A 15,029-nucleotide genomic window follows, 5' to 3' on the forward strand; every position below is an offset into this window, starting at 1 on the left:
GCAGTCACCTTCACAGCAGTTGAAGCGGTTTGAAGTTCACTTGCCTTTTTTTCCCCCTTCCCAGGTCCCATCTCGCCTCAACTCTCCATCTGGTCGAAACAGGCAGGGCCTGGGCCGGCCTGTGGGCTGCATGTGGGCCCCGGGGGAACAGAGCTGCTGGTGAGATACTCATTGCTTCATCGGGATTCTCACTGGATCCAATCACACTGTCAAGCTTGGATGGGAGGCCTGTCTGTCTGGTAGTGGAAACAGCACAAACACACACACACACACACACACACACACACACACAAACACACACTCACTCAAACAGAGTTTTGAACATCACTCTCTGACACATACAGATGGAGACAGACACATACAGTATAAATGTGCACCCACGTACTCATGCACCCTCCACTGGCATCATACACGCTCTGTCTCGATCCTCACAGGCCTGTTGATGCTCTTGACTGCAGAACAACAGTGAAGCAGTGTTTTAGTGTGCAGCTCACTCGCTCTTGTATTTTGCAGCCCAGTCTCTTCTGGGGGAACAAACCTGTTTTTTTTTTTTGTTGTTCCATTTCAGTATTAATCCATTCCAAAATATGGTAATATTACTCTAATGTCAGTAAAATTAAAACACCAAGTAGATTCACTTTGCTAAATTGCTCAAAATTACAGTATAGTTTGGTGTTTGTGGAGGTTTTATATAAAGAAGAAAATACGACTTTTAGTGCATATGCTCTCACATGCATTATTTATGGCAATAAATACCCTCAAGTCTAAGCCTCTTGAGCTGCCAGACCTGGTCCCTAGATGGCACTGTGTTCACTAGAGGAGAGAGCAGCCCTGCTGTTTATCATGCCGCTGTGACAGCCTGTAAAAGCTTTTGTCAGTGGAACTGAAGATTTAGAGTCCAGATTAGTGCATTCATATCTTGGCAGTTAATTAGGGCTGAGGAGCTAACTGGAAGCTTTGGCTGCTGAGTGATGGAGCGGAAGAATAAGAGGAGGTGTGCTCCTCGCAGAGAGACACAAAAGTGAATTAAGTGCACACATATACACCTGACTATTCCGCTAATGCATCACTGTGTGCACCCACTGAAATGTATGAATATGAATGCTTAACCCACACATGTGCAACCACTTTTTCTTTTTCTGTGAACTTTGATGTGGCATGCCTAATGCGCACACATGCCTACACACACAGACGAGAGAAACACACACACACACACACACACACACACACACACACACACACACACACACACACACACACACACACACACGTGTGTATGTGTGTGCCCTTCATAATGCTGGAGTTAAGGTCAGCGGGCTCATATTTTACCTGTCAGGACAGATCACCATCGCCTTCACAGCTGCTTCGCTTCGGTCCCTGGAGGATGTAGCATCTCTCCTGAATCTTTACTGGAGAAAAAGCTACTATCTATACAGGAGAGCCATAAAATGCTACAGCTGCAGACTCTCCCTTTGCGGTGTTTTACAGCGTTCAGCCTCAATGTAGGAAGCAACAACAACAGATTTCGTCTGTAATCAGTGACACAGCTGATGTATTGCTCTTATAAAGCCACTGTTTATTTGAAAGGAAAAACATGCTATAAATCGTTTAAGTGGAATTAACCAGTTCATTAGTTGAAGTAAAATTTCATGACAGGTCAACTGTCAGCCGTTAAATGTGTGAATGGGAGCCGAGCTGCTCCCTTGTTGGTGTTCCAGAGACCTTATACGGGGCGAAGGCAGAGCTAATGCAGTCAAATGCACACAGAAATCCATTTGGAAAAGCCATTAGCAAATGTAAATTGTTTTTCTGTCAATTAAGATATGAATTATCCAGCCGACATCAACGGGATTGATGTAATCTACTTCTACTAATTTGACTAAAAGGAAAAGTAGTTGCTACACATAAAATCTAATCAATAAACTTTGTCAGCCAACAACTGTGTAAGCAAATGGGTTGTGAATATCAAATAGATATGTATCCTCTGCTGGCATCCTGCTGGGGTAAATTTGAAAGTGACTAATGGTTGCGAGAACAGCAATACCTCACTGTTTCAGGGTTTGTGCGAAGAAGCTTTGTAGGAGCTAAATGTAGCCCTGCATTCCCTTTCTCAGCATTAACACAGCTCTTGAATAAATTATGATCATTATATTACTTGCAAACATACATTTTTTTGGTATTTGGAAAACTATTTGGCTCAACTATAATCCTTTTTATTAATTCTTTATGCTGCAGTTACCTTCCCTGGTGTTTGTTTTTTTTCATCTCCTCTCTTGATGTTACTGTCGTGGTAAATGCCTCATAGCATTTGCCTTGTGGATAAGGCCAATTACTTTTTTTTACCAGGATGTCATAAAACCCGCCCTCTTTATGTACAATTAGACTGAGATTCATATTCCAGTGTAATGTTGTGAATGAAGCTAAGTGTAGCTGACAGATTCTCCTGATTGCAAATCAGCTCTGACAGTTGAGAGATAAAGGCAGAGAAGTTCTACCCCGGTGCACAGTGTGCTGCGGCTTGAGGCTCAATTTACAGAAGACCAGATAAATATTGAGTGATTTCAAAAAGGGCAGTCAGCTTAGAAAAGAACTAATCAGAGATAGCAAGCAGCCTCACAGCTTCACATTCCTTAAGCTCTGAAATACCTTAAAATGAGAGTGTGTGACATTAGTATTCTGTCCTAAAAAACGCAGCGGCTACATATTTGATCAAAACCGAGTTAAGAGCTGAATCTGACTCAGACATACATCCATTTTAGCATAGAAAAAAAAGGTTGTGCAGTAAATGTCCTGTCAAAACAGCATATTAAAACTGCTGTAAGAACAAAGCAAAGCTGAATGTCAAGGCAAATTAGTGGGATAGCCAGGGTTAGCCTCAGCTAGAGCTAAAACTAAGTTAACCTACTGTTTTTTTGCCCAGCAGTTACCTGTAAATGAAAAAGTCCACGTATCTAAACAAGGCAGTGACTAAACCCAGTCATGATGGAGAAAAATAAAAAAGCTAACTAAACTGCTGCTAGCTAAACTGCTGCTAGCTAACTAGCAAAGCAAATCATTACATTTGGTGCACATATTCTATTCACCAAATTGTAAATTGAAGTATTATATTGACCTCAATATAAATAATATTTGACAAAGGGACAAGCACCTAGCAAAAGAGAGATATAATCAATTCCTATGTGGTTTGTACATAAAGCTAATTTTCTCAAATAAATGAATAAAAATGGACAAGAAAGCTTAAGGAACATATTTTGGTTGATTATAGCTGCTTTAAACCCTTTTTGCTCAATTCCACTGCTCCTGTAGTTACTGCTGTCTGCCTTTAGGGGACTACTGAGTGAGATGAAGCTTAAATTGATGGTCATAGCTTGCTAAAATGAATGTTGTTTTCTTACACATACATTTTTTATTGTGTTGACTTATGCAGAACAAATTTCCACACATTTTTGGTGAAGGAAAAAAAAAAAAAGGATATTGAAATGTGGGTCTGCCTCAGAATGTTGGAGAAAAAAAAAAAAAAAAAACAGTCCCACAGTGGAACGAATCCCTGCTGGCCTCCTTGTTCCCATTGCCTGTGGCAGGATGAATGAGTTAATATGTAGTCATTGTGCGAGCTGGATATACTCACACACGCTGCTCTGATATCCTACATCAATGGGCTATTGCAAGTTAATGACCAGCTCTGTGAAGGCCCATTTGCACGAAATATGGACACTGTAAAAACGAGCTTGGAAAGCAGGTGCTGCCGCCATTGAGTAGCTCATAACCCGGCCATATGGTTGTGGAGAATCTCATTTGACTGCGCACTCTCTGAAATACCTGACTCTAAAGAAACCCAAAACAATTCCTCTGTTGTTGTGAAGACTCTGGACCCTCCAATAGCAGTTTTCTCCCCTCATTTCTTTTTTCTCTTGTTGCATCAATGAACAGTGTATGAATTTGCATAATCATCTAAAGGTAAATGATAGTGTTGAGCTACTCTGCTCCGGACTTCATTTGAATAGAAATGATACCACTTTTTGATCTAAAAGGAAATCACTGAAGTGATAGCAAATGGATGAGAAATTCAGGTTTCGGTGAATAGTCTTCTGTGTGGATAGTTCTGTATCTCCATCTCCTCCCACCGTGAGTGACAGCTAGCTGCAGTTGTAACATCCAAAAAGTTTGGGAACAACATTTTTTTTTATTTCTGGGAATTGTTTGGAGTCAAAGGAGCATAAGACAATAATAATTAACTGGTTGAAAAAGCCAAGTACCAACACAAAAAATCAAAGTGAACAGACACACTGACCGATTTTGCATGAAAATGAATGAGAACGAATAACTTCAGCAATAAATAATGACATAAAAAAACAACATATTGCCGGAAGATAATGTCATAAAAATGAGACAAAAAATTAAGCTACACAATAACAGAAAAAAAATCAAATGCAAAAAGACGAGCTGAGCAGACGAGAACACTGACGCCACAGTAAAAAAGAAAAAGAGAAAAAAAATGAAGAAACAAAAAAACACCTGTAAGTCAGTAAGGTGCTAGCAGTACATCTCCAGATCCATCATAATCTGTCTTTATTCTCTTGTTCTGTTTTTTTAAATTTCCAATAAAAAAATAAATAACATGATGAAAGTAATTTCAGAATAGGGAGGAGTCCCTAATACAAGATCTGAGGGAGGTGTTTTCTATTCGACTTGACAGCTTCCGATGGTCAAATATTCATGCGACTGAAGAGAAACACCATCCAGAGAGACTAGACTTCTAATCTAACAACATTTGCTCCTGCCTAAACAAATGTTCCTGTGCACATCATTTTTTATCTCCAGGCGTTCCTGGCAAAAGAATAAAAATGATTTTTTTGTCATGTTGCTACAGCAGAAAAATCAAATCAAATGGTCTGTCTATACAAGAAGAGGGTTTAAAAAAACTGAACAGAAACTTGAATTTTCTGTACAATATTGACCTGCAAAGCACAACGGCTATGATGTAATAAAATATGTAAACATATTTGTTGTTTTTGACACAGTCGTCTGTGACAACAGATAGAATCACACTTGTTCACACTGAAATAGGTCTTTAGCCTGGATTTTTTTTCTTTTTTAAGATTGTAACAATTAAATCTCCGCCAGACACAAATTGATGATAATGCATTTTGCCACAGCATCTCAGGAAATGTAAAGGAAACTGGATAAAAAAAAAAAAAAAAAAATGAAATGAAAGACAAAAAGGAAAATGCTATCAGAGATTTTAAAATTCAGAGAAATAACAATGTGTTGTGCAATTCGCTTGGTGGATCCACTTTTGCACGCTTGAACACCATCTAGAATTTGGATGCCATGCAGAGCAGTCCAATCCTTAGCTGAGACGTGAGGGAGGGAGAGAGAAATATTGAGATACATTACTGTATCGCATCCTGCTGAGCGGTCACTGAGCACTGTCTAGTCACCTAGGACATTATCCTTCAAAAAAAAAAAGGTCCAATTCAACAAAAAAAAAAAAAAATTAGTAAATGAATAAATAAAAAAAGAAACAAAAAAAGAAATAAAAAGACAGCTTTAAGTATACATATACTTTACCTCACATCGCATCCATGAAAGCTACATTTAATGAAACTGTTTGTAATGCAAAATCATGTTTTGACTTCCAACTTTCCCGACAATCATTGTTTCTTGAGGTCCCTCACTTACACAGATGCCAGCACCACGTCACATACACCTCACATGCATGCTCAGAATGGCTGAAATGACAGCGATCGTATTTTACAGGGTTACAATGGACAAGGTCATTAGAACTCCAAGGATCACACACCTCTTGGCAGTCACTTGGGGTTGTGTGGATGTTAGAGAGATGTTATTCACACTGCCAAATGTCCAGCAGGGACTCCTTAAAAAGGTCCACGCTGAGTCCTGGTGAAGTTGTACTGCATTGTCTCTCCGTAATGCTTACAATAGTAAGTGTGCTTCCATAAGCCAAAGTTCTTTTGTTAATGTCTCAGTGACTCAGTAAGTCTTGAGTTCTCAAGAGGTTTTATCCTTTTTAAATCACAGTTGCCAATATGGTACTGTCAAAATGTTTATAACTTTGTTCCAAACAGTTTATTTTCTATGTGTTGGGAAATGACTTGATTTCTATACATAATATTCCTTGTCCTTATCTTTCGGTCTCTTGCTACTGGCGCTGCCTTTGGCGCTGCCGCTGGGTGTTTTATCCTTCACCACAGCGCCATTGGTTTGCGCCGAGTTGCTGATGTAGTTGCGCGTCTCGTCCACCTGGTAGGAACCCTCGTCCCTGTTCCTGTACTTGTACATGGCGTAGAGAAGGATGAGGATGCAGAGGGCAGCGGCTGAGACAATACCCACCACCATGCCCGTTGTACTGCTGGATTCTCGGATCACCTCTGAGGCCCCCGGGGGCACCCGCCGCACCACGCCGGGCACTGTGGGCAAGGCCGCAGGCACTGTGCGCAGCATGGGCGAGGTGATGAAGGGGCCCCGCGGCTTGGTGCCGTCCAGATCGAAGGACGTGGGCAGGGGAAGCAGGACTATGTCCGGCTGCGGGGGTTTTACCTCGCGGTTGTTCATTTTCCCGGCGGGCAGCTTGGGTGGCGTATCTGAGGGGACTGCCGCCGGTGGCGTGCCCCGCAGGTCGGGTAGAGGCGAGGTGGGTGTAGTCCTACCTGCCTCAGAGGCTTTGCTAGGCCTCAAGTCCTTGGCCTCCCACTTGGGTGCGAGGGCTTTGTAGCCACCTTCATAGGCCGATGTGGTCAAGATCTTATCTGTTACCAGGGAGAAGGTCGTGTAAAAATCTTCATCGTCAGTCGGGGGCAGGCTAGAGTCGAAAGCTTCGCCAGAGCCAAACCCCGAAATCACCATGCCATCATCATCATCATCATCACCATCATCACCACCATCACCATCATCACAATCATCGCTGCCTCGGTCCGACAAGCAAGGTACCCCCGCCTCAGTGGCCATGGCCAAGGATTCTTTGGTGGTCTCAATAATGGTGAGGACGGGACGGAGGGTTGGGGGGAGGGGGATGAAGGGAGAACGGGTGGATACAGAAGGGATGTCTATGGGGTCCTCGACTAGCACGGGGATGACTAGCTCCCCTCCTGGAAAGTGAAGCAGAGACACAAACAGCAGTCAGAGGGCAGAACGTCTTTCGTCAGCAAAGCAAGAAGCAAACACCAAAAGAATCGGTAACCAAAAAACGTAAAAAGCAAAGCTCAACATAGGGAGGAAATGAACTGAAGATAAACAAACAAAGAAAGAACAGAAAATACTGTACCAGTGCAAAAACAATGAAACTCAGAACCAAACAAGACCCAAACTGAAAGAAAACAACAGCCATAAATAAAGTATACATTGCATCAAAAGGCTTTGAGGGATGCACAAGGGTGAGCCACAATAAACTGACCCCTCATACATATCCTAAATCTTCTCATATAGCAGTATGCATTATCAGAGCTACATCTATACTGCACTATGAACTCGTCATGGTTATTATATGTTCTATGTGCTGCAAGTAGATTCAGAATCGATCAGTGTGAATTACTGTAGACAGTTTTGGCCCTATATTTAGCTCTATCCGGTAATGCTGCATATTTCTCCACATAAACTGAGGCTTTTAAGAGGCTTGTTTCATTTATCATATCAAGTGTAAATCCTTTTTAGTCCATTCAAAAACTCTGAGTACCAAAACATGCGCTCTGTGGGTAAAAAGGAGCAGAGGGTATTAGCATTTGTTTGCAATTCAAGTGCAAGCCAGTGGGCCTGAAAGCAAGTTAACTAAGTCTGAAATGAGAAACTTGTTTGTAAGTTGTTTTCATACAGCTGCTCAGAGAGAGGCACTTTTTAACCCTGCTGACCTACATGGGCGGACAAATACTTACACTGACGGCAGCATCGTAAAGCGGGGAAACGACAGAGAACTAATAAGGGAAAGGTAATGTTTATGGACCGGAATTGCTCCAAGGTCCAAAAACATTATTTTGAGCCTCTTAAAAACCTGACTGGTACTTGAGGTCTAACAGAGGGTCACACACTGATCTAAAAGACTCGCACTCACAAGTTGTCTTGAAAAAACTGAGGGAACTGTTCTGTCTCAGCATTGGTAGGCTCCCCTATTTGCCCTAGCCTCTTGCCTTTTGACCCCTACAGTTACCACAATGGCACAAAGTCACAGGGCAGTTCAATGACACCTGAATGTTTGCAGATTTGTACCGTTTTCAAGATCGTTACATGTGTTCTTCATTGTGGAGAATGATATTATAGCAGGATTCAGTGATGAAGTGTCAGACTTAAGGACCTAAAAACATTTCTACACACACCCATTTATAATAACTCCATTTTAACTTGCTTTATTGGCGAAACCTGTTGTTTGACTACTACAAGGAGTTTGAAACATTCAGATGTCTACTGAAGCTGCTTATCCTCTTGCCAAAGTGGCTGATTTGTACATTGCAAAGGCTCACAAACAGGGCACTATAAAGAGATGCAAACCTTTTGGAACAATAAAAGAAAAAGAAAACACAACAGAAACGAAGGAAACCGAAATAATAATTAAGGCATTGCAAAAAGAGTTCAGAGTTAGAGCAAACATTGTAAAAACATTCACAAAGTAAAGCCACAGATAGAGCTATCCAGAAAGGGATTAGTAAGAAGTAAGTAGAAAAAACAGGAAAAAACAAAGTCAGCTCGGAAAATCATAAAAGCCTACAAAAAACAGTTTTCAAAGGAAGAAAGCATACCATCAGTTTTGTCAACTTACATCAACAAATTGCCCGCATGATTTTGGCAGGAAGAAAAAAAAAATTTACAAAAGAAAGTTGTGTAAGAATGCCTTTGGACAAGTTAGGTTAGTTTCGTTTTAACAATTTCTGATTAATTAGTATATATTTCTCTTTTTAGACAGGATGGTACAGGGAGGCAACAACACATACATCCACACATCATGACATGAAAAATAATCTTCACCATTCTGTTCAGGATATCTTTTTTTTGTTCTTTTGATAATCATTTAGTTTTGTATAAAAAAGAAAACTGTATATCTATAATTCTTGCTTTGATAGATAAGTATCTTCATAAATATCTACAGCCTGATTAGATGACTCTTTTTTTCTTTTTCTTTTTTTTTTTGCTCGACTTTAACATGTTCATCAGTAATGAACAAATGGATGACTGTACATATCTTAGAATCTCTACGTAAAGGGTTTGGGAGCAGGGAATGTGAGACGGGGTGGGACCTATGAACATACTAGGAAGGAAATGACATAGATGGGGGTGAACGTGTACATCAGTTGCCATGTCCATGTAAAGGCGGCACGAAGCGGTCGGGCGGCATTAGAGCTTTTGGCTGTAAGGAAGGGATGGGGATATACAAACAATGAGCATATACATGCCCATCTACAAAAGAGAACAGCACTCTCAACACTGACAGTTTTACAAACCCTAAGCTGCAACTTCTTTGCCATGCACAAAAATTAATCGACTCATTCATTGATTAAATCCAAATTTCAATCAGAGATAGCTATTAAATAACAGGAGAATATTAGAGATCAGCATAGAAACAGCTTGGAACAGTTTTCACAGATAGTGGTGAGGGGCTACTTTGGAGGTAGCTTCTCTTTTTTCTCTATGAGGATGTGAATTTGAAACTCCAATACAGCTGCAGTGTTTTGACACCCAATCTTAAAAACCTTCTGCCGTTCATTAAATAGCAATTAATTCATAGAGAAAAGAGGAAGCTTCATTCTAATTAGGGAAAAAAAATCATCAAAACATTGGCAATAGTGATTCTTAGCAAATTAGCAGATAAGTTAAAATTTGAACATTTTCAGAAAAGAAACAGAGAGATACACATATATGTGTATTAACATATATGTACAAAAAGACAAAAATAAAACAGATTAGCAAGCAAGAAAGTAAGGCATTAAATTTCTCACACTATAAAAGATGAACAACCAGAAAGCACACACTGAGGCAGACAAAGAGAGGGGGACAGTTTATAGGCAAAGTGTCACCACCTTCACTTAACTAATAATAAAGTTTTTATTATTAGTTACTTCAATGCATTTCTCTTGTTAGTATTTTAAAACACAGGACAGGGCGTGCAATCTGGATGTACGTCAGAGAAAGAGAGGTAAATCAGACATGGTTTTATTTTGGATTTTAGTTCCACTATAAGAAGTTGGGTTAATGCATGCTTAAGTAAGTTGCATTTAGGGAGAGTAATATACAATAACAATACAGCAAGCCAGGGGTCAGGTAGGGGAAGGGGCTTAAGAAGGGGGGTCAAAGGTCAGTAAAAGGTCACTGCCACCAAAGGGCTGTAGGATATTCTCTCAGGCAAAGAAAACCATTCATCAGCAGTTAACAGGGGGGAGAAGGTGCACCACGGGTGATATATAACCAACATTATGTGGCATTTAGCCCAACGGCATACGCTAATTAATCAAGAGGGTGAGGAGACTGATAAACAATGAGCTGCTTTTTATTAAATGTTTAGATGCTTTGTGTTATGTGCATAACCAACAGCCTTCGTTTGACAGATAAACACTGTGTTGGGAAGGAGTTCCACAAGAGGGCACAGGGTGGCGCGTTTTATTTGTGCCTCCGGTGAGTTTAAGGAGATGTGAGAGGCACATTTGTCTTCAGATATCAGGTTTTGGTGCCTCCTCTGCAGGCTGGTTACAGAAACCTCATTCATTTAGCCAAACTGGGTCTATGAGTTAAGAGCTATTGAGGAAATATGGCATCTGCCACGCTGCACTGACTGTGTATTATCAACACTGACGTCTTAAATGTGAATTCCCTGACTGTCCAACCGTGCTCCAGGGGATGCAGCAAACGTCTGACACAATACAGAGCGGCATTTCTACTGTATGAACGTGGTGCTTGATCTTCTCTTTGACAAACATCTAGTGCTCATGTTGCTCGGTTGTGATAATATTCCAATAACAGAGCCACACTCCTTGCACAGAAGCACAGAGTAAGTGATTTCAATGAGGCTTTATTTATCCAACTCTGCCCTTGTTGTCTTGGCCTTGTTTGCATCCGTTCACTCCGGTCTTGGTTAACAGCTTTCAGCGACTGTTAGCTTTGAGCTGTATCAACAACACACTTGGATATGAGGGGAACCGCTGCAGTTAAGGGGTCTTCCAGTAAAGCCAGTGCAGAGGACCTCGATGTTTTGGTAAACACTTTAATCCTATGTAAGCTCTTGCACAGGCGTTGCACGTCTTGCTGCATTTCCGAGGCAGACAAACACTGCGGTTTCTAATGGGTTTGCTTAACCAGATTGCATTTGTTTTCCGCCATCGTCAAGATGGATGGGGATTTTGTTTTTAAGCCTCTACCTCACTGGCAAATAATTCTCCACTCTGATAGGCCTACAGCCAGTTACACTGTTTTCTTTCTTTTTAGGCAAAAGCGAGTCAGGACTTCAGATTAATAAGGGTTTCTTTGTGCCTACTGACTAGCCTTTGCTTCAATAAGAATGAAAGAAACTGAATTTTCAAGCCATTCCCCTTTTCATTCCGCTCTGTAAGAACGACACTATCCGCTGCATGCCTGTGCTAGCCTTTGAAGAGGAATTAAAGTAAATATAGTCACTACTAAATGGCTGATTGACTGACTAGCTCAGCAGCTTGGATGATACAGATGCAGAAATCCTGGAGCAGCACTTTCTCCTCACTTCTCTCCACTTCCTCTCTCTTTTCCCTCTCTTCTCTCTCCTGGCCTGATCCCCGTGTCCATCCAGCATTTGCTGAGGCTTCCGAATGGAGATGAATCCCAACGGTGTGTCAGGGATTTGACGACGCTACACCATAAAAGTGGAAAGCCGGTGCACCAGCACCAACCATGGATGAACTGAGTCAATGGGATTTCGACGCTGCAAATTGTGGGTGAGTCAGTGGTTTGGAGCCCTGAAATCCCATTGTAGCTGCATGTATTGTACCTGGAGACCTTGCTGTAGCAGATTCATTCACCTCTACCCACTACAGGTAGAGAGCTGATTACTAGAGAGCAACACACAGAGTCTCAGTGTGAACACACTTAAAGGGACATGCCAAGGATTATTTGCCATGGCTGCGCATTCTACAAACATGTATCTTAAAAAAGCTGAACACTTTACCCTGCCATTAACTTATCTTATCTTGCCTGTGCACACCCCTGCCAGTCATTCATTTCCATCCAAAAAGTTGAGCGCTCCTCCATTTACAACTCCAGGGAGGCGAGAGGTCTGTCCTGTAAGGATGCACCAACCACCTCTTGCTGGAGGAACAGCCCTCTTCTCCCGGAGCCGCGGCGCATGGCAGATAGCTCTTAATACATCATCATGTGACCGGGGGCAGTGTGGCGTATTAAATTGGCATCTCCAGCAGGCGTGGCGACTTGCCCCTGTCAGCCGGTCGATTTGCTGTACAGCCATTAGGCTGCACCTCTGCATTCGGAAGACATGTGTCAGCTGAATAACCTTTAAACTGATCTGAGGCCTGTGTTGAAGTGACAGCTGGCCCGATGGGGCTTGACGGAAGCCATAGCTGACGCCACAAGTAAACTCAGTGATCCATTCCTATCGTACTTCATTCTGTACCCTACAAGTGGTAAGTCACACGGTATTACGTCCTCTGACCCTCCACCTTACCCACCCAAGGCCAATGAGATGAGGAGACACCTATAAATATGTTACACCTGTTTGATCTGTGTTCCGCCCCATCAAATAGTGACAGGGTAATGGCGCATGCAGGACCATTTATGGCCCCTTTATTAAGTATACAATCATTTTACAATCTATTTGACTGCTATGAACAGTGCAACAGTTACCCTGTTTGCAGAGATTTGTAGGAGTGTTGTTTTCTCCTCCTACAACAACCTACCGGTATGTTTCTGCTCTGTAGCAATAGTGTAGCAAAAAGTAAGGGGGTGGAAGCTGGGGCGATGGATGGGTGCACAAAGCATGCACCTATCCACTAGGGTTTGTGTCCCATCTCCTACCAACAGTCAATGTACACTTTCTCTATGACAACAATCTTCCACTATCTCGCAACCTGAATTTTTGGCCACTTGGGGGCAGCAAAACAAGCTGTAAACACAACACTGACATAATATCATTTCATGAAGATATGGCAAATGTCTTAGCCATTGCCTGTTTACATATCCAACAGAACAACATTTTCAACTCCCTAGAAAAATATCTGTCTCCTTAGCAGCTAAGTGCTCCGCTATGTTCAACAGCTGCTGGTCAGGTAGCGTACAGCGGATCTATCTGAGAACAGCTGCATCCAGACGTTTCTGGTCATGTAGCCAAAACAATGTTCTGAAAGAGGGTAAAATGCTGCAAACAGCTGACCTGAACTACAAAGTAGGATAATTATTCTCTATAGGTTTGTTCTTTCATGATTCAACACAGTCACTTAATTGATTGTTAATATAATAAAGTATATAAAATAAGATGATTTTGAAGGCCCTGACCGAGAGTATTTTGTCAGCATTTCTTTGTACATGTTACAGGTTGTCATACTATACTATTTAGTTTGCAGTTGAGCCTCTGCGATACACCTCTCTCCTGGCAGACATGTTGAACTGCTGTGGCAGAAAATAACACAGGCGTAAGTAATAACAATAATGATGTGTTTTAGGTCCTAGGGATTGTGTCTCTGACACAGCTTTCTGGCACCACAAGTAAATGGAACAAAACCATCATTAATGTTATTTGTCACAGCTCTGCTTTTCCTGGTATAACAGGTCAATATGTCTGCTGTGACAAAAATCTAGCTTTCTGTATTTTTAGCACTGGTTAGTCCAAGTAAAAGTTTTTACATGAGCTTGTTATTTGAAACAAATTATTTTCATCGCGTCTAAGTGTTAATGTCTTATGGGATTTTAGTCGTAGGTACCGTATGTACAAATCAAACAATCTGATTTTTACTTGTGGATTTGTGAAAATCATTTGCATCAATTACTACAATATAATTACATATTAATCACAAAATTGCTCTGATTACATGGTAATGACAAGCTGCACCACTGTTAATCACTGTGAAATTAAATCATAAATTGACTTGGTATTTGCTGTTCTCTAAATTGAGCATCTCTTCTGTTTCATCAATCATATCCAGGTAGTAGTTTTTTTTTTTTTTACAAGCTATTGCATTTCTGCATAGAGTCAGTTCTTATTCAGAGGAGTATTAAGAATCACTGCACACACATTATTTGCTCTCTTGTGGAACTCACATGGGGTAAAGGGTATAAGGTGAGGTTTAACACTTTTATTAAACACACGGACAACACGACCACGTACAGCAGACAAGACAGGCTGTTTGACGGAGCGCAGACAGAGACAGCAGGCACAAGCACAAACACAAGACGCCTCTGAGGGAGGAGCTGCTGCAGGGAACAGCGGTGGTGCAGGCCCACCGCTGTAGCCCAGAACACACACTGACATGTAGTAGAAGCCAGCTGGGGGTTAGCCTGAGACTTATGGGTGGAGAAGAAGCAGCACACAAAATGGATGCCAATCATATCCATGCAGAAGCAGGGGAGTGGGGGGAGAGGATTATTAGTTAGTCTATAGAGCTGCGGTACAGTCCAGTACAGTGTGCATGCCACAAATGCCTTCTACTTGGAGCAACAGATAGAATAGAAAAACAGATATACTTTGTGGCAATAAAAGTCTTTTTATGCCATCTGCATTCAAACAGACATGTATATGCAGAAAGGCTAAAAGAAAAAAGGTGGGTGAGTCGGGATGGAGGGGGTGGGAGGGTGGGAGGGGTGGGGGGTGGGGGGTGGGGGTTAACGCTCGGGAGGGGAGACAGGGAGTCATTCTTTCACACACAACTTTCTTGAGACAGAATGGGGTTGCCTGCACAAGGCCAAAAAAAGGATGATGGCAAGAAAAGATTTTGTTGCCGTTCATTTCCCTATGTTGTATCGAAAATGGGGGGAGGATGTTTCTTTAGAAGCCATATGGCACAAAAAAATAAACACAAAACTTGATGAGGAGGAGAACTTTGAAATTTTCCAAC

At 41.6% G+C, this 15,029-nt stretch overlaps 1 protein-coding gene across 10 annotated transcripts in view; it reads right to left on the reverse strand.

Moving 5' to 3' along the window:
* Positions 1-4,163: 4,163 nt before the first annotated feature.
* Positions 4,164-15,029, reverse strand: part of LOC130187347 (neurexin-3b) — a 283,686-nt gene continuing 272,820 nt past the window's right edge. For 7 of the 10 annotated variants that reach the window (XM_056404857.1, XM_056404859.1, XM_056404856.1 and 4 more), the window contains one exon: positions 4,164-7,109. In XM_056404857.1, coding sequence (XP_056260832.1) covers positions 6,124-7,109 — 986 coding nt within the window. In that variant the 3' untranslated portion in view covers positions 4,164-6,123. Of the gene's footprint in view, positions 7,110-8,767; positions 9,353-15,029 lie in introns of all 10 variants that reach the window. The other 3 variants (XR_008830443.1, XR_008830442.1, XM_056404860.1) reach the window with 2 other exon arrangements.

This window comes from Seriola aureovittata, chromosome 19, assembly GCF_021018895.1.
Source record: "Seriola aureovittata isolate HTS-2021-v1 ecotype China chromosome 19, ASM2101889v1, whole genome shotgun sequence".
In the NCBI taxonomy this organism is placed as follows: domain Eukaryota; kingdom Metazoa; phylum Chordata; class Actinopteri; order Carangiformes; family Carangidae; genus Seriola; species Seriola aureovittata.